The 24,628-nt window shown below is 37.7% G+C and overlaps 1 protein-coding gene across 2 annotated transcripts; it reads left to right on the forward strand.

The window, feature by feature from the left end:
• Nucleotides 1-643: 643 nt before the first annotated feature.
• On the forward strand, nt 644-24,628 carry dmrt1 (doublesex and mab-3 related transcription factor 1). Of its 2 annotated transcripts, none has more exons than XM_026344241.1 (5): nt 644-979; nt 2,314-2,488; nt 4,568-4,725; nt 9,741-9,936; nt 23,477-24,628. In XM_026344241.1, the coding sequence occupies exons 1-5, from the start codon at nt 761-763 to the stop codon at nt 23,635-23,637; spliced, it is 909 nt and encodes a 302-aa protein (XP_026200026.1). In that variant the 5' UTR covers nt 644-760; the 3' UTR covers nt 23,638-24,628. The 2 variants fall into 2 exon arrangements, with proteins under 2 accessions (XP_026200026.1, XP_026200027.1); XM_026344242.1 differs by having other exon boundaries at nt 9,744-9,936.

Consider the following 24,628-nt stretch of genomic DNA (forward strand, 5'->3'; position numbering starts at 1 on the left):
AAAGTCAGAGAGGAATTAGAGTATATTTATCTGGGAAATGTAGATCTCTAAAAACACCTCCCAGACACCCAACAAAGACTCAAAGACTGTAAGACTAACATCTGGGAAACAGATTCACATTGTTTGGTTAAAAAAATGACAACATTTGTCATCGTCTGGTCCACTGGCAAAGATTTGTTTGGTCCTAATTTTGGGTGTATTTTCTGAACTAACCAATATACATGTGAATGAAAAGTATGATGGCCAATATAAAGTAAAATGTGAAAATATGAATCTAAAATAAATGTATAAATATAGAGATATATGAACACTAAATGCCACCCTTAAGCAGGATGGTTAATGGGTGGACGTATTTAAAGTGGAAAATAGTGATTTAACCTTAGTAATATCACTGAGTTGTCGTTTATTTAGGAATAAACATACAATACTATAAATAAGTGAAGGGGTAGAGTTGCTCCAACAGAACAACATGTCTCACTAATAATTAAAGAGTGAAGCAGAGTGATGCCTCCGTCCTGACAGCCTGCTCCCCCGCTTCCAGCTTCTTTCCTCCCAGTGGAGTTTGGAAAAAGTCCCAAATGCCAATGGAAGAAAAAAATAAATAAAAAAATCCCCATCGAGGCGGAGATCTGACCGTGTTTACCCACCTCCAGCCCATGATGTTGGACAAACTCAGACAAAGTAGCTAAAATCTGTCCGGAGCAGGTTTCTGTTTCTCGCTGTTAGCTCCGGGTTGTCTGCTGTTTCATTTCCAGTAGCCATGAGCAAGGACAAGCAGAGCAAGCAGGTGCCGGAGTCCCCTGGACCTCTGTCCCCGTCCAAAGGCCAGAAACCCCCGAGGATGCCCAAGTGCTCCCGCTGCAGGAACCATGGCTACGTGTCTCCTCTGAAGGGACACAAACGCTTCTGCAACTGGAGAGACTGCCAGTGTCCCAAGTGTAAACTCATAGCCGAGAGGCAGCGAGTCATGGCGGCGCAGGTAACCGTCACTTTACCCGTTAGCACTGCTAGCTTGAACACGATGCCTCAAATCTCACTACTTCTGTTTTGTGAAGCGTGAAATGCAACATATTACTGTTTGGAAACATGTTCATTGATGTTTATACACTTTTTACCATTGTGGACAATCTTACTTTAGTTGTTTTTTTTTTTTTTTCAAAATTGAAAATAAGCGCTAACACACAGACAACCTAAAGTCAACCCAGCTAGCATTAGCTTAGCTCACAGCCAGCTAACTTTAGCTTGACTTTGGAAACTGTTGCGGATGTTTTTTGCTACACTTATTACTTAACAATACAACAGGAACTTTATAAATACTGCAAATATTTAAACTGAATCTGTTACATTGTGGTGCTTTGTGTTAATTTACCTTCTAACTTTGTACTTTGTAATGTTAGAAACAAACACACCTCTATAAATTGCTATGTGAGTTTTTATGCGATTGTGGATTTTAATTTCTTGAAAATAAATGTGTGTAAACAAAAGTAAAAACAGCAATTTTGGGGCTTGATGGCTAAGTTTTTAGATTAGCTAAGTACACAGAAGGATAACAACAGTGTACTGTGACTGTAACCCACCAAATCATCAATTGTCTTGACTATAAAATCTAATAAAATAGTGAAGAAAATGCAAAATTTCAATTAAATTCCAATGTAGCATCTAAGCATTTAATTAACATAATTAATTAAATACTTAGATCCGAGCTCTATACATTTTAAAGCTATATTATACGTTAATTCACACAGATGAACATTGTAGAAAAACAGTACTTTATGTACACAAATGGAAAATAGACAGTGTTAGTCACAAAACTGCAACGTTTATCTTGAACCTCAATTATGTCCAGATGATGAGCTGTTTGCAGAAAAAGGCACTGAGCTAAAAGCTTTATTATAATGAGGTTTTCTAATCGGCCTCTTTACATAAATTACACATTTTCAGCTAATTTATAGATTAAACGTTTCACCGTTTAGATATTTAACATTGAAAACATAAAGTTACAAGAAGCAATTTATCAGTGAAATGATGTACTTGTTAGACATACTGTATTTCTTTGAAAACAAATTTGTGGTTATCGTGAGGGACAAGGCAACTAACGTATTTATAAACCTACAGTGTAGAGTTTATATGTATAGTTTTATTGCAGTACTAACTTACTGTATCTATGTATAAAATTCAGTCATTTTCTAATTGTGTCAAAATATTGTATTGTAGCAAGATAATTGTGAGTTTATTTTGAAAATTTAGTAGATAAGGCTAATGTTTTGTTTTATACATTTTCTTTTATCGGGCCTTTCCTTTCCTCCCTTCCAGGTCGCATTAAGAAGGCAGCAGGCACAGGAGGAGGAGCTTGGTATTTGTAGTCCTGTATCTCTTTCCAGCCCTGAGGTTATGATAAAGAATGAAGCTGGAGCAGACTGCCTGTTCTCTGTTGAGGGAAGAGCCCCGACTCCTACCACCACCTCCACTTCTTCTGTTGCTGCTACAGGTGAAGTATTGGCACATGATATTCTCTTGCTCGCTGGTCACATACTTTCATCACCCTCTAATGTGTCACACCACTATTGGTTAAATCCCAAGATGTGGGAGTAGTCGGTCACCCTGTGATTCCCCTTACCTTAATTTTGAATCATCATTTGGCCTAACCCTAACCACTTACTGTACCTCTCTAACCTTTGAGCCACTGAGATCTAATGACCACCACCAATGTACAGTAGCTGACAGGTGATTATATAACTGTGCAGGTGAGTCACTGTATCCAGACAACATCTCTAAAAACAAAACAAACAGCAGTCAACATCTGACACTGTGCATTCACATAGAAAACAGCTGAAATAGTAAAGAAGTGTTTTATCCCATTTACCTTTTGTGATAAGAAATATTTGACCAGACATCTTTGATGTTATCTGTGCGGCCTTGTTACCAGAACAACCACCTTTCTTACATTGATGACACATTTTCTGTAACGTCCTTGTTACAGGATGCATCAGGACACATTAGTGTTTACACTACAAAATGCAGGATGAAATGTGTCCCAGACCATTACTGCAAGTTGGTTGGAGCGATAAGATCACAATCCGTCTTGGTAGTTGTCATTTTAACATGTATATTAATTATTAATAAATTCTGATTTAATTACTGAATATTGGGGAGCTACATGTACTAGTACATATCTTGTTTGACATGATTTGGACCATTCATATGGAAAACAGCTTTAATCTTGTACTGAAATTCAGGCCCTGTGGACAATTCTTAAGATATGTGCATCTGTTGTAAACAAAGTGTTTTGGTAATTCTAAGATGCTATCAGAACAAATGATGTTTCAGTGATTATGAATTTTAGATTACGACTTAAGATAATTTGTTGTACATTAAAATACATTTCACAGAATGATAAGCTTATTTTAAAACCCAGTCAATAGATGGTTAAAGCTTGACTTATCAATTTCACATATTTGTTTTCTGTACTCTCTTTGTTAAATAACCATTTTCCAAAGACTTGTTAACAAGTTTGTCATAAGAGGAGTGGGATGGAAGCTCCTGTGGTTTTCCATAACAGCCAACACAGCCAAAATGTGTTTATTTATGTTTTTTACCTTTACATGAAAATCACTTTAGCATCAAAGAGTAATTTTCTGTGTTAGTGTCAAACAGCCTGAACTAAGCTACATGGTTTTCATTATTATAAAGCAGACATGAAAAAGTCCACAGCCATCCTTTATTTCCTTGTTGGTGCGGAGGCAGAAGCAGATACCATGTATCTCTTTAGTGTGATAGCACATTTTAGGAGGTGGTATAGGCCTCTGTGGTCAAGGCTACCAATGGATTGCTCTGGCTCTTCTTTGTACGTGTGAAAGAGTGAACTTTCGGTCCCTGGCTTGGTAGCAGACAGGGAAAAACTGAGGTGGAAAAAGGAGTTGAGCACTCCACGATTCACCGATGACAAGAGGTTGAACAGGGACAACAAATGTCATTATCTATGGCGTCAGTGGTGCACAGTGTCTTCATTGTATAAGACTGAAAGATCACAGTCTGCTTGAGAAAAATGTGGCCTTGTTGATAAGAAAAGTACACCAGATAATAAGTAATGATGATTTGATGGTCTCATTTGTCCTGTCGGGACAAGCCACATTTTTTTTGTGATGCTGCTGATTTGACACCAAATACAGTCAGGTGTCACCTGCAGATGGTGCTGTTGACAGCGGTTTGAGCTAGAGGTGCCATGACCAAAACCCAAACAAATGTTAAGTTTTCTTGTCAGAAGATTGATCAAAGAAGTGAACACCTAAATGTTACTTAAATAAATAATGTGCAACATAATTGTTATTGTTGATTTTTTTGTTTTGTTTCCAGCACCAGCAAAGCTAATCAAAGAAGTCGGGTTTAGGTCTGCTGATGGAGGCACATTTGTAGCTTGACTTGATCACTTATATTGTTACAACAAAAAAAACTAGTGCTTAAGTCCATACTCATATGTCCAGTGTCCTGGATCTAGAGACCCTGAAATGCAGCCAAAAACACTGCCCTTTAGTTTCCAGTTTGATGTTTGTTATGTGTTTTGGCCCAGGTGGTCGTTCTGCATCATCCTCCAGCCCGCCGGCAAGTGTCAGGGCTCATACCGAGGGACCATCCGACCTGCTCCTGGAAACCTCCTATTATAATTTCTACCAGCCTTCACGCTACCCCACCTACTACAGCAACCTCTACAACTACCAGCAATACCAGGTGACTAGCAATAACCACACTTTTCAAAAACCTTGTTGGTAAGTGTTTCTACTGCTGTGTAGATGTGAACACACCCCTAGTCAAAAGTGCAGTAACGCATTTGTATGATGTGTGACGTTGAAATTGTTGATGCTGGACGTGGTGGCTGTCTGGGCTGACTTGCCTCAAGGGAGAGTTTTTAACTCCAGGAGTGGATGTGTGTGAGAGAGACAGACTTAATATAATGTCCATTTGAATGTCCATTTGAATTCAAAATCTGTTTTTCTTTTGTCCTGTTACATTAAAACTGACATTTACATTGCATTACACTAAGTCAGTATATTACTATGTTTACCATGCTTTATATACTTGGCTATATTCACAAAGTTAATTATAAACTTACTGGCCACTTTATTAGGTACAATCTAAAGCAGTCCAATACAGCAGCTCTGCCATGTATTCTGTAGCTGCTGTATTGGATTGGATGAGATTATACAGGTGTACTGTAGTAATGAATGACTGCGGCTCTGGAGGACCAGGATTGGTGATCTAATATTGAAGCTGAAATTTAGGGAAAAACATCTTTTTGATGAGGTTTTAATTTATATTTTTTTGTAAAGCTATGTCACTTGAAGTTTTCAAGTCATGTTTCCGTGTATCACATTTTGTGATACAATTTCATGAATGCACTTTTAACCGTTTTTACAACAGCTGCAGAGATTTGTTTTATATCTCAGTGCAGTCTCTCATTCAACATTGATTTCTGTAGGAAGCATTTAAGACAGATCTACTACTGCAGTTGTAGATAAAAGTAGAAACGTAAACCTTTGTGATTTCAGCCATACAGGCAATTAAAGTGTGTCATTGTACATTGAAACTTGGTTTCATCTATAGCCATAAAACCTTCAAACACTATCTTCTAAAATCACTCCTTCAGCCTTTGAGCTGTAATTTCTGCTGCCTAAACACATTTAGTTCAGGTCTTTCTGCCCTGTTGTCTAATTCATTCAGTTAAAATTATTTTCTTAAAAAAGTCAAAGCCTAACCTCTAAAATATTAGAGAAGCTGGAGCTAGAAAATATTTAGCATCCTGACACTTACGAAAAATTTGAAAATCACAAATACTTTAAGACCAAAACAATGTGAGCAGTAGTTTCCAATATTCAGTCTTTACATTTAAAGCTAATTTTATAAAATAAACAAAAACAATAGAATTTAATTTTCTTTGCATGTGGTATTGATTGATTTAAGCTATTTTTTGTTTTCTTTAGAGATGGATTGCAGTGTCTGCTTCAATGTTGACACTTACGGTGTAACGTAGGACACATCAGGCAGAAAGTAAATCCCACACAGGCACACATGCTCTTTCATTCACCTGCTGTATCTGTTTTCACTGATTTATGCTTAAATGTATCTCTAGTGTGTCAAATGAGATGAGCTTCTGTGTGAGACAAATTAGATGCATAACTCTCCAGTGCTCTCTGAAGAGGTGATTTGTTTTTTTTATGAAGAACGTTTGTCCACCCCTCCTCTTCCCCATCCACACCACCAACAGTTCCCCCCAGTAGCAACATCTAGTTTTGGGGTCACTGCCTCCGCTAACCTGCCAGTGCACAGCAGAGGCTGAATTGCAAAGGTTAATGGTATTGTCTGTCGGCAGAGGAACAAACTGCTATGCCTCAGCGCTCAAAGGAGAAAGTGAGCACATTAATGCTAATCAGTTAGCACTCTTTAGCATAATTTAGTCATCCTCCTTTGTGATTTATGGTATTTTCAGTGAAGTTGTCAGGTTTAGAGGGTTGTGTGCTATGGTTATTCAAATTCAGGGACCCTTTCTTTATATTTAAATTAAGATGAGTTTCATCTCCACAAACACACAGTTGCACAAATTGTAACTCATTGTTTTCACATAAAGTGATGGAATATTTAACAAATAAATAAAGAAGTTTATTTATTGCTTGAATTTGAATCCTCCTGTGCCTTCTGTGTCTCCTTTACCTGCCCTAAACCCCTACAGTTTAATGGGCTGTAGACGTTTTAGTATCCTCTGCTCAGGTGATTATCCTTGAGTTAGTCAATTCAGATTTTGTCTCCATATTTGCTGCTTATCGCTGCAATCTTCCTGTACTATCTTTTCTCACTGACTTTTTATTCATTGAGTAAGTTTTGAAAAACTGTACTATATTGGATGTCCTCTGTCTCTATGGAAAGTGTAGAGTGAGCCGTCTGTCAGCTTCAGCTCTCAAGAGGTGTTCAGCGACAGCACATGTATGTATGTAATCTGCGATGTGAGGTGTTCAGGTACATGACAGAGTGTAGGTCTTGTGCGTTTCAAAACTGCTCAGAGCCAAGTAGCATTTAGTATTTAATAAAACCCTGCACCAAATAAATGTTGATGTTTTGAAAGAAGTCCAAAAAAATTATGTATGTAGTATATTTTACTAGAAATGAGCGGGGAAAAAGGTACATTTCCTTGAAATCCTTAAACTAACCATCAGTGATCCATAGGTCTTGAGTTTTATCCACTACTAAATCAATACTCAAAGAAACACTGTGGTTCTTATCAGTGTAAGACCATCTACCTCCTACTCTCTTCTACTGTACTCTCAGTGATGCTTGGCTGTAATGCAGGTGGTTGATGATAAAATAAGGGTGGTGTGAAGCTTCCAGACAGGAGATGGTGCCAGATAAGAGGACAGGCCCTTACAGGGAGGTAAAGAAGCCCCCCCAGGAGTCAGCAAGTTAGCTAAGGAGTTAATCCGTTTGGTAACATTCTTCTCAAAGAGATTATATTATGTGTCTATGTTCAAGAAGCTCCTGTAGCTCCTTACTTTACATTACAACTATTACTGAGCTGTTGTTAATCACATATAGCTAATACTGAACATCTGCCAACAACCTATACCTCTATTCATCACTTCTACCAGAATGTATTTCGTAATGCTCAGTGCCATGTGCCAAGTGTATTTTATCAGATTTGTCTTATCTCAATAGAGGAACTAAGTACAGCACACAAAAGTTAAGGTAAAACCTGGTTATGAGTTCACTCAAAAATTGTATTTCCTTTTCATTTATCTAAAAATGTAGGTGCTCAAAAATATTGTATTGATTTTTAAATTACCAGTTTATATGCAAGTCTAAGACTAGTTTGCAAGTTTACAAGGACCTGTGGCAGACAGTGGCTCATTTTGTGTCGTGTTTGAACCCCTGAGTATTAAATGGATGTTCAGTCCACAGATACCTTTACATGACTTTACAACTTGTTTACGGTTGCTATAATGTACTGGAAAAAACAGGATGTAAAAGTCTTTTAGCTTTGACTTCCCGTCTGCATTCTCCATAACATAACATAAAATCTAAACATACATATGGTTTAGTGTAACACTCAAGAAGCACATATTCAAGATCTCTGTGGCAAGACCATTGTCTTTTGTAGACGAATTGTATGTGAAAATGAATCATTATTAGAGTGTGAACTGGAATATGAACGCATAGTATAATAACAACTTGGATTCTTAATAAAACATACTTCATTAGGGGTCTGGATTAATGTACAGCTACTACATGCAAACAGTGTGCTTAGCTGACCTTAAGCCCCTGTTTTGTTTGAAGTGTGTTGCATAAATACACCTGATAAGCTTCAAGCTGTAGTTAAAGTAGTATTCACCCCACTAGCATGCACAGAGAAAGGTTTATACATTTACAAATATTAATGTATTACATTGACAGTTACAGTAACATCCAGTGGTCTGCCTACTGTATGACCACTAGATGTAAACCTTTCCTGTAATCATGGCAAAACTTGTCTTTTCTGAGAAACTCTAACAAAGACAGTTTTGTTAGGTGCTGTGTATGTTCTGCAAACTGTAAGCTTAGTGCACTTTCAAGACTCCAGTCCAATCTCTATTGTATTTTTCATGGCCTAATACAAGAGCTGAGTGTAGCTTAAATAACAGTTTATAAAGCTGTCGGAGAATTGATGGCGTGGACAATACGGGTGACATATTACAGGCTGACAGAAATCAAATTCCATAAAAGTGAAATTGAAAACCCTCAGTGAGACGGCCTTGCTGCTGAGTAGACAGCTCATTTTAAAGTTTTCAGAGGACTGAAGAAAGCCAGGTCTGCGTGTTGCAGCCCATTTTTAGAACAAGTCATGGGACCTGTGTATTGAAACACTACTAATTTTCTGTAACATATTATATTTTTATTTCTCACTGTCAGTTTAGGTTTTTATCACGTGTGTTTCAAGAGGACAGCCAAACATATGTGAAGCGAGTCAAAGAACAGTGATGTTTATGTCGTACTGAACATTTCAAATGTAGAAAAGAAAAGGAAAATGAAACAATAAATATGATCAGAGAATGTATGGTTATCTAAAATACATTGGTGCTGTTGGGGTTCACGTTGATATGGAGGAGCTGTAAATGAATGGAGTAATATCCTAAATAAATGAAGGTTCAAGTGGCTTTACATGGGTTTCCATGCGTTTTGAAAAGGAATAAGGAGATGCCTGTGTTAGAAATGTTTATGAACTAGTCTGGCTTCATTAGCTTTGCTTTCTTCCGACTTTTCTCTCCTGTGATTATTTTGTGTCCATGAGCATCACCTCGTGGCAGGTGGATACACACTACCGGCACCTGATTAAACACAGCAGAGGTTTATTGCAGTATTAGACATGCAAAGAGGGTTTTTCGCATGACACACAGAGAGAGGTGTTTTAGAGTTAAAACATTATTTTTATATGATCAGATAATGACATGAAAAGGATTATGTTTTTTAGATCTTTTTGTTTTGTATTTCTTTTAATTAATTAATTAATTAATTAATTTTTGCAGTGCTAATTACTACACTACCGGAAGCTTCACAAATGTGACTGCATTTCAGTCATATGTGACTTTGAGCTATTGGTCAGAAAAAGCAAGATTTATTGTCTCATATTGGACTTTTTGAAGCTGAAATCTGATAATTAGCTTGTACAAATTAAGTACATTTTAATTGTGTGTAAAATGTATTTTATATTTTCTTGTATAAAGCAGATGCCCCATGGTGATGGCCGCCTCTCAAGCCACAACGTGTCCTCTCAGTACCGCATGCATTCCTACTACCCAGCAGCTACCTACCTGACTCAGGGCCTGGGCACTGCCACCTGTGTGCCACCTCACTTCAGTGTAGATGACAACAACAACAACAACAACAACAACAACAGCTTCTCTGAGAACATGGCAGCCTGTGAGTGACACACACACACACACACACACACACCCACATACACACACACACACATAAACACACACACACACACACACTTCTCAGGCCCATTAAGTTTTACCCAGACTTTATCAACAGTGTGGTTAAGTACATTCCAGGGAGGATTTCACTCAAGTCAAGAATGTCATAAAAGTTATAGGCTGAATTTTGTCTAAAAAGAAGTTTTTTTACTTTTAGAAGTTTAACTTTTTTCCTTTTTACTTTCCTTTCGATACGGAACTGTGCATGTATGTCATGTGCTGTATTCATTTTATATCCCAGAATTTGAATGAATGAAATTAAATAATAAAAGTTAGAAAGTTACATTGCAACACTCTCCACCATCGTTTAAAAGATGACAGAAAGTTCATGCATATAAGAAAATTCATAAATTGAATTAATGTAAATTAAGAACTCACACCTATTGGCTTTTAGTCACAGCCATCATGGAGAGAGGAATCCATTTTAAAGCCACAAAAGAGAGTTTCTTTTTGTCATGTTTCAAGATGAAGTAGATCTAATCCCTGATTTCTCAGTATGCAGCAGTAGATTTCTAACCTCAGATGGGAATCGCAGGTGAGCATGGTTGCTGCTTGCCTGGATTTTCTGCCTTTCTCAGCACCTATGAATGTGGGTAAATCAGATTGTGTTCACTGCTTAATATCGTCAGGAGAGTATTTATGGAACTTTGCAAAGAGAGCATGTACACGATAAGAGCGAGATAAGCGGAGAGATCCAGTAAAATGCAATGACTAGCATGCCTGTTCAATTAGAACAGTACTGTGAATTGAAAGTAAAGTTACTCCTTGTCTTTGAGTTTGATTTAGTTCATAATGCAAATAAGAAAGTCCGTTTTCACAAATAAGTGTTACAAACTGCAAATACATTTAGATAACATTGTAAATCACAACACATTTCCAGAAACAGAGTCTCTACAGCTTTGGTGGAAGTCACTATTTGTCCTGTAATCACTTTATTTATGCCAAATGAAGGCACCAATTTGAAGCTTTAATTCTTCATTTTGGACAGTCTGGTTTTGTTGATGGTGTTTTAGTGCTCTATTTATGTAAGATCGAAAGTGATAGTATATGGGCACTTATACCCACACTGGGACTCTGGATTCACCTTTTGGCTGTGTGATGCTTTATATATACATTTTTGTGGTACTGGCAACTAATCCAGAGTCTATGTACACTCAGTGTACTGTACACTGATCAGCCACAACATTGACTGACAGGTGAAGTGAATATATATTTTGGTTATTTGACGATGTTATCTTAGGTTCTGCAAAATTGTTTTGGCATTCTTGACAATTTTGTGATGTTTTATATGATGTATATCTGATGTATCAATGATGATATAAACATTAATTTAAATTGAAAGAAGGACAGTACTGTTAGTCTTGTTACATTTATAGAGTCAAGGCGAGAAATAAGTTTAATTCAGATTTGCACATATCTTTAATAAAGGATATATGGTGCATGTGTTATGAAAATAATAATTTGATTAGTTCTCTTACAGCACAGCTTAATGTATTGCTTTAACTTGAACCGAAAAATCATTTTCTTTTCAGAAAATAAAATATGGTGGTTGCCTTTCTACAACAAAATTGTGCTGCACATTATTACTCATTATCGTCTTTTCATGACACCACCAGCATCACAGACCTAAATACCCCCGCATCTCCCCTTCTACCTGTATTTGTTTATGACTTTCACCTGTCCCTTTCCTGTGAGGGTCCCATGTCAGCCTCCTGCCGTGAATTGCCATGCTCCATTACAAGACAACAACACTCGCAGCAGGTGGTCCCACATTTGGTGGTGACACAGACTTCTGTACTAAAGAAACAAACCCCTTTAATTTGTTTCCCGTTCTTTTTTTTTGGTTCTGATGTGTGACCCCTAAAATCAGTGTAATATTGGATACAAAACATCTATTACAGAATTAAGACACTGAGGGATGTTTCGGTTAGAAGAATCTATTAAAACTGCAGTTTATGTATTACTTTAATCTGCACTAACATGTGACTGGTGATTACTAAGCATATGATGAGCAGATGAAAATGAATGTCCTTTCTCATTCTATTAACCGTTACATTTAAGTCAGGCTGGAGGATGTCTTTGCTCTTGTTACTATGATGCCTTATACTATAATACTACAGGATGTAATTGCTGCGAAACAATTTGATTTCGGTATCTGCAGTTATATTGAGCTGAGAATAGAGGTTTGGTGGCCTTGATTCAAGTTTAGCACATTGTCAAATCCACAGCCAAATCTAAAAAGCAGGATGCCACAAAGTGAAGATGAACCTTGTTTACTATGAATGAGTCTTTTTCACAAGAGTCTCTGTGTCTAAGCAGTCTGTAAACCTTGTTTAGTCTAGTTGTGTGTGTATGTGTATGTATGTGTGTGTGCGCAAACCTAAGACTGTGGCCTTGTTCCAGCGCTAACACACATCTTATCCGCTGGAGCCACTCAGCAGAGTTATAATCATTTTCTTGTTTTTTTTTTTCTTGTGAGCATCACATTATGACCTTTCTGTTTATGTAATGTGACAGCAAGTATTTTGCAAGTATTCTTGTTACTCTTTTTACTTGAGTTTTCTTTGACAGACAGATACCAACTTTGATACAGTTCTATTTATAATTGGAGCCATAATGATTACCAGGAGATTGGACTGCAAATAACGGTTATTTTTATTTATCAGTTAAACTGCAAAAACATTTTTGATTTGTTTTATAGTCTGTAAAATTATGGGGAAAAAATATCAAAAGTTACATTTTTGTTTTGAATCAAAAGAATTCACAGAATAATTAATTTTAATATTTTATTTCACTTTGCTTTAGTGAATCTAATTCAGCCCTGTATCCTTTTATTCGTTCAGTTGTTTCACTTTGACCGTACATGTTTTGTACCTCTGGATCCATCTGTGAGGAGGAAATAGCTGTGCACTCTGAGCCTAGCTTCCCTCCCCTACCTGGCTGCCAAGCAGCGCCCTGTCAGATTTATCTCCCTCCTGGATAGGGCTAATCAGTTGGCCAAATACAGAGATCCAAATAACCTTCAGGAATGCCACGCTGTCCTTTCCCCTCCTCGCATCCCCTTCCTCTTCTTCCTCCCCTCTCTCTGCCCTCCCCCTCCGCAGGCCCTGCTGTCTCCGCAAAATTGCCTTCTGGAGTTAGTGAGCGGGAACAGTTAAGATTTACAAACAATGATGAAGCTTGTCATGCGTCTTTCTCCATCCGTCACGGCGGGCCGGGCGGAGCTGTGGGGAGAGCCGTCCTGGTGTTCTTCATAAAAGCCAGCTCTCTGTGAAATACGCCCCTGGCCGGCCTGTTTACTGCCCCGCACTCGTCAGCAGCCCTGCCGCCGTAAATCGCGGAGTGGGAGGTGACAGCGCAGTCCATCAAACTCCCCCCGCCACCCTTCATATATACACACAGAAACACACACACTCATACTGTTTCTCCACATACACCCACCCTGCCTTCTCACTAGATCTAACCAGGGAGGTTCAGATGAGCTGCCCTAAAAGACTTATGGCTTTTTCAGTCTTACAGGAGACAGCCTCAAGCCGAGTCTGTCAATGTTTATGTTCTTTCTTTTTTGTCCTTGTCTAGACTTTTTCAGAATTCACAACTGCTCGGAGTTTGCAAGCTGTTTATCAGTGCTGCAACTCACTTCTTACTTTTTTGAAAACAAGATTTATACTGAAGTCAGACCGCAGAATTGAGCGTTGCTGTGCTGGCTATACATTTATCTGCTTTGTTATATTGGTGTCAGCACAGAGCGTACAGTAATTTAAATGCAAATCAGATTGTTGAAGTATTGCAGATGTTAATCCTGCTAATCGATAGACCTGTGTGAGCCCAAGTTAGAAATCCATTACTATCTTTCTAGATGATATTCTTATTGATTTTTCTTTCTTCAGTCCATACCGAACTGTACAACAAAGTGAGTTACTGCGTATAAAGTCTGTCGTTTCAGGTTCTCTACCTCCTCAGGATAAAAAAGAAGGAAAAGGAGAGAGATTGGCATCAGTAAGTTTCTTTGTTTCGTGTGTAAAATGGGCTTTACCTGCTTTCAGTTCAGATTACTTCAGACTCTACACCCACGCACTATCCCACACACAGTTAAATCCCTTCACATACACACAAACACTGCACACTCGTGGCCACACTCATTCTGGAGATGCCAAGAAGACCTCTCACTCTTTTGGATTTATTAAACCCGAAACAAAGCGGTACTTCTAACCTAAGAGGTGACCTTTTCAAAAGGAAGTGCTGTTTCATGTCATGTAGCAGCCAGAGTTCATTTCCTTGGTCACTGACATGCTGAGAACATCACTCAGTTCAGTTCATGTACTTTTTTTTACAGTACAGACTGAGAAAAGCAGGAGGTAGAAACCAACTTAACGCTGTAGAATAAGAAAATGTTGTTAACATTTTGGCCATTTAAATTTTTATTTTGCATATGATTAAATTCAAAAGTATCCCAAGTTTATGTGTTAAAATTAGTCAAATAATGAAAGTTTTTTATTTGTTTTAACATTTCTGTATGTAGTTAGGCCTGGCTTCACTTTAACCTAAACCTTGGTCTTTTGTGTCAGTTGATAGTTAACTCTGAAAATCAGATTATTTCTATTTTATAAATTATATTCGATTAAATGTCTTTACCTTTATTAAGTTAAACAGGAGACAGAAAACATGTTTGTGCTTCAAACACACAACGACAATGTACAGTAGGAATTATCTTTCTGCACGCAACCATTAGAATGCTCTCTTACATAGGTTCATTATATGTAATCATTTTCATATATTTTGTGATTCATAAGTAGTTAGTCAATATTATAATCTGTAAGTAAGGGGCAGTGGCAGCGAAATGATACCCTGCTGAGGCAGACAGTTCCCAGAGAACATCACTGAAAAGTCTGGCTGATTAACTGTCTTTCCTGGTTCTTAGTTACCGTGGAAAAATCCTGTGTGGCCTGTCAGATTGTTTTCCCCACCCTGCTGTGCTGCTAAGTGCCCTGATAGCCTCTGGAGCTGTGGATGGGCTAAATACCAGTGTAATTGTCTGCTCAGGGCACAAGCACTGTTGTAATGTGTTGTACAACACCACTATTAACACAGGCCTGGGGCTGTGGAGACGTTAAATGGCCAGGGCTGTGTAGTTTATGTCCTCTTCCCCCTCACTCTCTATTTCTCCCTCTCACACTAACACACACTCTCACACTGTCCGGCTTTCAGGGTCTTGAAAGGACATTGTGATTCTGTTCACTTATTTTATGTTGGATCTTGTGTCATTTTTTAACAATATGTTAAATATTGAAGGTGTGACTTTGTTTTTTGTAGGTGCTGGGTAAAGTAAAGCTTGTTTTTCAATTAATTACCGTGTATAGGTTACAAATGTATATTTATAAAAGTGCATTCTTACTGTACACACATTACCATCCAAGATCTGACAGTAATCTGCTATAATAAAAAAAGAGGGAAAAAAGTATTAATAGAAATTATGATTTAGAGGTGTCTATAATGTATATTTTCATCCCCATATAATTCATTAAATAGCTGTAGGGGTCTGGAGTCGATCCCATCTAATACTACAAAAGGCAGTATGTGTGTATTTCTTTTTCTAAAAAGATGATGGTGCACTTTTAATTAAAATATGGGGTTGTGTCTCTGTTAATCAAACTCAGTTTCTCTTGACCACTTATGCATCTTTAAGTTATCTTAATTGAACCCACACAAGAGTGATAAGTATATATAAACTAAGTAAACTATCACAACAATTTACCTCGTTTTGAGTAATATCCTTAAGGAATTTATTTAAACACTAGTATAACTGTAACCTTTAACAGTAGAAAGCAGAGAATTGGCACATTTGCTGCATACACATTATGTCATAATTTACTTGATATAAAGCTCTGGAAAAAAATTAAAGACCACTGCAATTGTTTATGTATGAGAATGTATGCATTTCTATGAAAATGGTTTTTATTTGATGCCACTGTCTGTTAAAGTCCTACGCCAGCACATCTAAATCTTCTTTATGTGCTACTGATTATGTGATCACCTAAATCATGTATTTTTTGCAGGAGTTATATACAATTACCTAACGGCAATGTGAAAAACTACCAGCCAAAATCCATGGAAGCAGCAATTCAGGGTTAATCAGTTAAATGCTAATTTCTAAGGGTTCTTTAGTGAAAACCCTTCATCACTCTCTTTACATGTGAATAGATTTATTTTAGTTTTCTAGTTGAGTTTTCTTTGAATGATTCAAATTCTGCAAACACTGCGCCATTCTTGTTATTTTTATGTGTTGTCATTTTTTTTAAATGAGTGTTCTAAATAGCAGTAGTTTTATAAGGAATTTAGTAGAAATGTTGTCAGCAGTTCACCAAAAATAAAACAAGTACATGCACCTATAAAGGATAAATCCTGATAAACTGATTATTTTGCAGTTGGTCTCTTATTTTGTTCCAGAGCTGTAGAAGTCTCACATCTGTACACATATCCAGTGCAGTGAATGTTGTTTTCCTGTGTATAAAACAAACTTAGTTAGTTACAGTACCTTCCTACCTAATCATGCTCATGTTGTCACTTTCCTTGCGTTGTTTTGTGCAGTAGTGGCTCGGCGTGGATTGACAAATGATGTTGCCTTGGCGGCTCTCTGAAACAGCTCAGCGACTTGGATAAACACATTTGGCAGCTTTAGCACCCACGAGAAGCGTCCTCCTTTCCATAGCAATATATTTCACTCTTCCTGTGTCCTTTACTTGGGCATTTTTCTTACCCTGTCGCCTCACAGTGAATCTCTTGTTTAAAATCTAATGATAGAAAAGTCCTGCAAATATTGATCGGCTGCCTCAGCTCATTATTGCATATCCATAACTTCTTGACGGACAACGTCAGAAAGCCCAATGATAGACTGACAGGCCATTTTGTGAGTTGATGAGGCACAGTAGCCGAAATGGAGATTTAGCATAGGGACGAGGGCTGTGTCACGCCTCCCTGGCAGTCATCTTCACCGGGGACAGATTGGTTAACAATGCAGGAGCAAAGGTTCCTCTGTGCTTAATTAGCCTTTGACCCCGACACTGATGCCTTCTGTCAATTTGAGTTGGCCCTCCGCTCTCTCTTTAGCTCCATTGCAAACCAATAATGAGCATTTAAGTGTTTTTTGACCCTCCATAATGTCTGCATAAGAGACTGCATCCCTTTGAACAGTTGTCTTAACAGCTCTTTGTTGGTGAGATTAGATGAGAAATATGTGAAAGATTTAACAGCACGCACTGTAAAATGAATAGTCCTCATTCATGATAATGCAAAAGCTGTTGTTTGACTCATTATTTAGTTCTCTGATTCAGCTGTTTGATGTGGCTTGAAATTAGTAGTACTAGAGGCTTCATTTCCAATCCTACTATAAGAGCAGTAGTCGCAGTTTCTTTGTCCAGCAGCAGCAGCAGCAGTAGCAGCAGCAGCAGCAATGTTTCAGAAGGTATAATTAGAGTGCTGAATGCATTTGGTGGGTTTTAGTGAAGCTTAGGTTGTATTAGGGGGTTACATTAGAGTTGTGTTAAAATCTAATACAGCTCGTTGTACACCCATCCTTACGCGCTACACCTTTTCATAGCCTTGAAAAAAAATTGCTACCATATGCAATTAAATTAGCAATTTAAAAAAATTACTTTTACAATCTATTAGCTAAAACCAATTAGTATATAAATCTAACTTTTGTTCATTCATAAACATATAAACTAAAATAGTGTATTTTACCATAGTTTTCAACATCACTCTGGCTTCATGTTGGTCTCGGATATTGGTCACATCATAGAAAATTTGTTGAATAAACGCTGATCTGAATAAAAAATCAACTCAGTGATTTGAAACTGAGGGTGAAGGTCTGTGGTGTGAACATTGGCTGAGTGGCATGAGCCACCACTGTTCAGTGCTCAGTATTTAAAGCATGCCTGCCTGTCTGCTCTTTGACTCGGTTTTCCGGGTCATTAAGTCCTGCTGCTGGCCTGATGATGAGGTGCCAGACACCCATATAGTTTCTCAAGAGGGAAGCGTCCATCTCTAAAAGGGTCATCCTCAGTTAGACACACATGGGACCCTCTCAGATTGGCCAGGGACTGTTTTTTTTTGTTTTGTTTTTGTTTTTGTTTTTTTAGACACAGCTCGTATCATTTTAATGGAAGCCATTTAATCCCAAGCCAACCTTGTCATGTGACAGGCAACTCTTCATTCTTAAGATTGAATTTTTGTACCCTTGATAATGGCCTCCACTAAGCGCTCCTGTCCCTGGACAGCACTGACACAATCAGAAAGTTGATAACTTTCAGCTACAGTGTGACACAGGAAAGAGGACGTGATGAGCTGTAACAGAAAGATCCAATAACCACTGTGGTCAAAACTGGGTGTATAATTTGTGCAGAACAAATTGACATAAGTGAACATTTTAAGTCACAGGCTCATCTAAGTTACCTGAATTTCATCACAGCAACTCCAAATGTTGCTCAGACGTAAGTGTGGCCCCAGCTTGCCTGTATGTACTCTTTACAGCATCTGGGCTCCTGATGAGTGGGCAAATAGTGTTTGGCAGATCTCAAACCAGCCCTGGATGAGAACATCAGTGGGCTACTGGACAACTTGGTGATGTCAGATACATCATACAGAATCTTAATTTAATTTAGGTTGAGGGAACCTGAGGGCCAGTCAGTGGCATTTATAGTTTTTTAGGAACTGCCTACATATTCTGATTCAACGAGGCCGGCATTGTCCTGCAACAGGAGGAACAGGGGCCCACTCCACCATTCTGGTACCGCCAGAATGGATGCCAACAGCTGTCAGCATAGCACTGACTATTACTGGAGGCCTGTGCAGCCCCCCAAAGATATGCCTCTCCAGATCATCACATCAATGAGGGCTGGTTCAACTGCTCAGCTTTTCAAGTGTAACAACTGGTCTCCAGGTATCTCCTTCATGTTCCTAAGTCTGTACTAGGAGACACAGCAAATCCTATTATGCACTGCACATGTGGATTTGCCATCTTCGAATATTTGAACTACCTGTGCAATCTGATTGGAGGGCAGGTACTGCCTCATGCTACCAGTAGTGACAAGGACACTAGCAAAACACAAAACGACGAAGAGTCAGTGAGGAAGAATAAGGAGAGGTCTTTGGCCACCACATGCAAAAATATTTTCATTTTGGGGATTGTCTTTCTTTTCCCTCTGCATTGCACCTGTTGTTTTCATTTGTACCAAAGCAGGTGAACCTAATTCATAATAACTAAATGGACAGATTGATATCCCTGAAGTTTAATTGGCCTGTTATACTGGGATAATTAGGTGTGCCCTTAATTGTTTGTGTAGCATCAGAATTTGTACTGTGATTAGAGGTTGTCAGAAGATGAATTCTACATATTTTAGCAATTTCCTGACTGTATGAGATTGACAGTTTTGCCTTTAGTGAAATGTCTTAGCAATTTAAATGGTTTGCCGTAACGGTTAGTACAGACATTCATGGCCCGTCCTGGGTAAATTGCACATTGGTGTAATGTCTGAAACGATCAGTTGGTAACTGGCTATTTTTATAATCTAAAGTTTTTTTTTCTAAATTCAGATACAGCTTGTCAAATATGAAAATTTTCTTCTTTGATGTATTATTTGTGGCAGTAAAATAAATATTTTTTAATTTAACTTTGAACACTGTTTAGCTCTTTAACTTTGTGTGTCATTACAGTTGTAGGATATATAGTAATTTTAATAATAATAAACACATCACTTCCACTTTGTGAATGTGGGATTTTGACATGTTAGTTTTGAATAGTTAGATATGCTAGTAACAATTAACGTCTACTGTATTGTTGTAAAACTATAACTGCAAATTTTTATATTTAATGTATCATTGTGTTTATTAGGATGTTAATGAGTTTGTTTGAGGATGCTCAAGAAACTTAACTCAACGAAATCACCACAGTGGTGTGTGTGTGTGTATGTGTGTGTGTTTGTGTGCGTGCGCATGTGTGTGTTTACTTTAGTGTAATCTACCCCCATGACCCTTGTGTACGGTGGATGAGTGTAGAGTATGAAACCCACAGAGAGAGCTTATCCCTGGTGGATCAGACTGAATTTCCATCGCCTCTCACATCTGGGCTTTTGTTCCCTTTTTTGGCAGCAGCAGAAATGATTGCACCTTCATTCACTCCCTCCCTCCTTCTCTTAACAGGACAAGTGGGAGGTTAAGAAAGCTTCCTTTTGTTATTCCACACAAAGACTGTTTAATAGTTTGGAAATCTTATATAGAGTGCTGAGTGACTGGGAAAAGGGCAAAAGTTCATTCAGGAGTATAAATGCTCTTTCAACATCACTTGCAGGTAAACTCTTGTCTTGTTACAAATGAATTCTTGTACACAGCGTGAACCTCAACTAGACTATTAGAGCCAAGAAGGAGATTTATATATTTATTTAATTTTTTTAAAATCATTTTGCATTTTGAGTAAAAAGTCAAAATGTTAAAAGATAAAGTTGAAATGCTGGTGACATTGTACTTCAGAATTGGTTTTAATATCAACAAAATAATTTCTCTTTTAGTCCATGAACATGTTATGGTAATACGAATTAGCACTTGAAGATGTCATGATGATGCAGTGTATGTTGTGTAAAGTGTATCAACAATGGCTTTATCAGCAACTCATGACATTTAAGGCTGATGTGATTATACAGCTGGGCTAATTAATTAGTCTATCAACAGAAAATGATTTAACCACAATCATTGATTTATGATGCCAGACATGATGTGGCTCCAGTTTCTCAGATGGGGATTTGCAGCTTTTGTATTTTATATTATTGTAAATTGACTATTTTTGCTCCATAGATCGAAACAAACAAGCAATTTTAAATGATTTGTTCATGCAAAAGTCTAAAGAATATTTTGTTTACACTGTGAGTCATTACATTAGTTTTACTGTTTAAATTAGATGACTCCTCTCTTTGTTTTACAGATTTCAGACACGTTAACAAAAACACCAAAATATTCAATACACCTAACAAACAATAGAGAAGAAATTGGCAGTGAAAATACTCCAATTGTTAAATTAGCTGCAGTCAGATGCTTGACTGCTAATTGAGAACAAGGCTTTTTGCTGTCTTGGACATTAATCTGTATTAAACAGGAGAACAGGCGACAGTCGGATGCAGCAGATAACATGTGTACTGCAGTGTGTCGTGATTTAACATCCCCAGTGAAACTAAAACGTCCAGTTGCTTTCAGCCTTTAATTACATCATAGATTTCCTGCTGATGAACAGGCAAAGAATTAACAGTGAGCGGCTAATTCACAGCCGCTCTCCCCCACCCACAGGCCGTTATTGCTGTACAAGTCGACCACTGAGGGGGAAAAAAAAGAACAGGGTGCACTTAGCTACACAAACATTAGTATTAACGATTGAGCTGCCAGTTTGAAATTGGTGACAAACTGCAGATGGACAAAAATTGGAGTCCGAAACCAATCAGGAAGTTAATGAGGAGAAAAATTACTCATCTTTTCTCCTCCCACCACTGCTGAGGAAGTGAGACAAATAAAGAGAGAGACCGAGGAGGGTGAACGATGAGCGAAGCAGAATGGGGCCAATCAAAACAGGGGATTCTGGGAAACACTGTCTTGAAACTCTTGTTTGTGCTAATGTTATTCTGATGGAGGGATTGTAAGATAACCATCTATATATTACTGTTTATTGTAATCAGAACTCAAAATGTTGAATTTGATAATGGACTTGATATTGGATTTAAGTTGAGTAAAATGCTAATCAACTAGTAAATCAATCGGCCGACTAAATCACCCCAACAACACAACAAAAATCTGTTCTTAAATACTTTTTCAGTGTCTGAGAAACTTCATGTGATGTTCATGTGATGTGGCTTGTAAGAGACAAAAAATTAGGATAATTGTTTTAACGTGAAGAAGTGTCGGAACGAGAGTTAAACATTATGTGACATGAATGACTGTAGAAACACAGCAGGTTGCTCTTAACCAAACTACTACTACTCTTTACCCTACTGATGATGTGTTGTTGCAATAGTAATCCTAAAACTAAACTAGCAGGCATGCTGGCTTTAGTTTGCAGTAGCTGCAGAAGGAGTGTTAAAATGGGTGGGTGCACATAGCTCTCATGTTAACTGTGGAAGAGCTAATGCTTTTGGTTTGTGTTTAGTCTTCCCGTTTTGTTGACTGATTCAATTTGCTGTAAATCCTGAGCTTTGCTAAGAATCATTTTACTGTACACTCATATTTATATCGGGTGAATACAGGACCATTTATTCTGCAGTGCTGATGATAGGACTCTGCTGTTTTGTCTCTCACTATAGTATTTCTCTTCTCCTTTTTATTTACCTCCCTCACAACAGGAAGACATTTGTATTTTACGCGTGGCGCTGTGCCCTCCACCTACACAAGGCAATATGAATGTATCACATTAATGACTTTGAGGTGCATAGTTGAATTTCATCTATTTTTCAAATGCATAATTCAGTAAACATTATCCTGGGAGTGTAATGGTCAAGTTTGAAAAACAGAAAACAAGCACTCATATTCCATTTTCATTTTTTCATTGGGAATTAGTGACATGTTGTGCCAGAAAGTGATAAACAACTGATTAACAGGCTGTGTTAAAGACATTTAAGACGTAACTCCCGGTTTATCTGTGACTACATCTGCTTATCAAACAGTCAAAAAGTGCAAACGCTGTTGATTTAATATATCCCTGTGGTAATAGTGATGATGTCTTTGTAAAATTTGATTGTTCAAGGAAATTTTAACTAAATAACCACAGTCAGAGAAACCCGATGTCATGTAAAATGCCTAAATCGTACCTGTGTGTGCAGTCGTGCAGACGGCAGACAGTTTCTGGCAGTCACTTTTTTGCACGTCTCTAATTCCCAATGAAAAAATGGAAATGGAATATGAGTGCTTGTTATCTGTTTTTTCCATTTTTGATTTGAGCACAAAATCGAGTTCAGGTTTTCAGGTTTTTCTGTTGTAAGACCAGAGTGAAACGTATGACATATTTATACCAAACTATGACAGTACAGAAACTTTGTACCAATCCATCTATTAGAAGTGTACTCATTTCACTGTGAAAACTCTGTCCTGTTGATCACATGGATCAAGGATAAGGTTAGAATCACTAGAGCTTCTCTAGCTTGGAATGAGCCTTTTATATCTACACAGGTAGCGTATCGACTTTCACGGATGCCGCCATGTCTTCTACTGCAGATACAGAATGGATACTGGCTCTAGAGAGGGAACTTCATCATCAAGTAACCTCGTCTCTTTACAAATTGTCACTTGCTTTAGTCGTAGACGACAACATGGAACCAAGTGGATGTAACTGTTATATAGAGTCATGTTTCAGCAAGTTAGAAAAATCATACACTGCTAAATAATCTGATTGATCAAGATCGTTAGTCTATCTGTTGATCTCTCATCAGGATTCTTCTGTCTCATCTCTGCAGCCTTCTCACCCAGCAGCATCCCCACTGGTCACGATTCCACCATGAGCTGCAGGTCCATCAGCTCGCTGGTTAACTCCGATGTCAAGGCTGACTGTGAGGCCAGCAGCGAGACGGCCAGCTTCACCGTCAACTCCATCATCGACGGTGATGGCACCAAATAAAGAAGCTAAGAAGAGCCGTTAGCCATTTAAGCATTTCAAGAAAATCTTAGCAACACAGTTGAAGTTCTTCCAAAACTGTTTCAAAGTTCACTGTTGTTTCACGTTTTTCTATTTCTGTCCAGAAGACACATTAACATACATTTCATTAATTTTTGTGTGTGTATGTGTGTGTGTGTATTTTTAGTTTAAAAGAAAACTCAAAGTTCTCAAATGACAACATGCAAATAGCACTCTCCTCAATTGGGCCGCTTGGACAAAGCTTTTGTTAAAACAGTTTTAAAGTTGACTAAACGTATTACGAATACGTTATTTTAATCATCACAAATTGAGATTGGACTATGTTATTCAAAGTACTGTAGATTTGGATTTAGTGTATTCTTTTAGTTGTACGTTAGCTTTGCTGAATAATGATTTGAAATTCTTTCTAGCTCAAATAAACAAATAGTGCAGCTTCCACAAGTATCAGTCATGAAGTGTTTCTTTTAACAGTGGAAGAGCAGAGATCAGTTAGATAGATTTTTGACAATCAGACTTGAGGCTTGCTAAGATAGATTCCCTTTTTTACTGGAAAAAAATTTTGAGTCACTGTTACTGTAGATATCAAACACCTATTACTAAAATGTGAGAAGAGATATTTGGCCAAACAGAGAAAGTCTGTGCTCTCGTTCTTGTGATTTTCCCAAAGCGACAAGAATAATACATGTGCTATAAAGTATTACAGTTAGTTTTGTTAGTTTGACAGCTTTTGAAATATGTTAAATCCAGCTGCTAGTAAACCAATAAATGGAAACGATAAGATTATGTTGGAAGGTTTTTCTTTCTTTTTTCTTTAGAGCGATTTGCTTCTCTCTGTTTCATATTAGATATTTAACATATTTATCTGAACTACACAGTTTAAGACGTCACTTTAGACAGAAATACAACATATTTTAATTGATATAAAAACAACCACTGCCTGAAGGCCTACTTTTGTCTTCAGCTAAATGAGGAG

Source organism: Anabas testudineus, chromosome 9, assembly GCF_900324465.2.
Source record: "Anabas testudineus chromosome 9, fAnaTes1.2, whole genome shotgun sequence".
NCBI classification, from domain to species: domain Eukaryota; kingdom Metazoa; phylum Chordata; class Actinopteri; order Anabantiformes; family Anabantidae; genus Anabas; species Anabas testudineus.

Coding starts and splice junctions, on each gene's coding strand:
- dmrt1 (XM_026344241.1), top strand. CDS start 761: ATGAGCAAGGACAAGCAGAGCAAGCAGGTGCCGGAGTCCCCTGGACCT. Junction 4,726..9,740: donor ACAACTACCAGCAATACCAG/GTGACTAGCAAT, acceptor TCTTGTATAAAG/CAGATGCCCCATGGTGATGG. Junction 9,937..23,476: donor CTCTGAGAACATGGCAGCCT/GTGAGTGACACA, acceptor TCATCTCTGCAG/CCTTCTCACCCAGCAGCATC.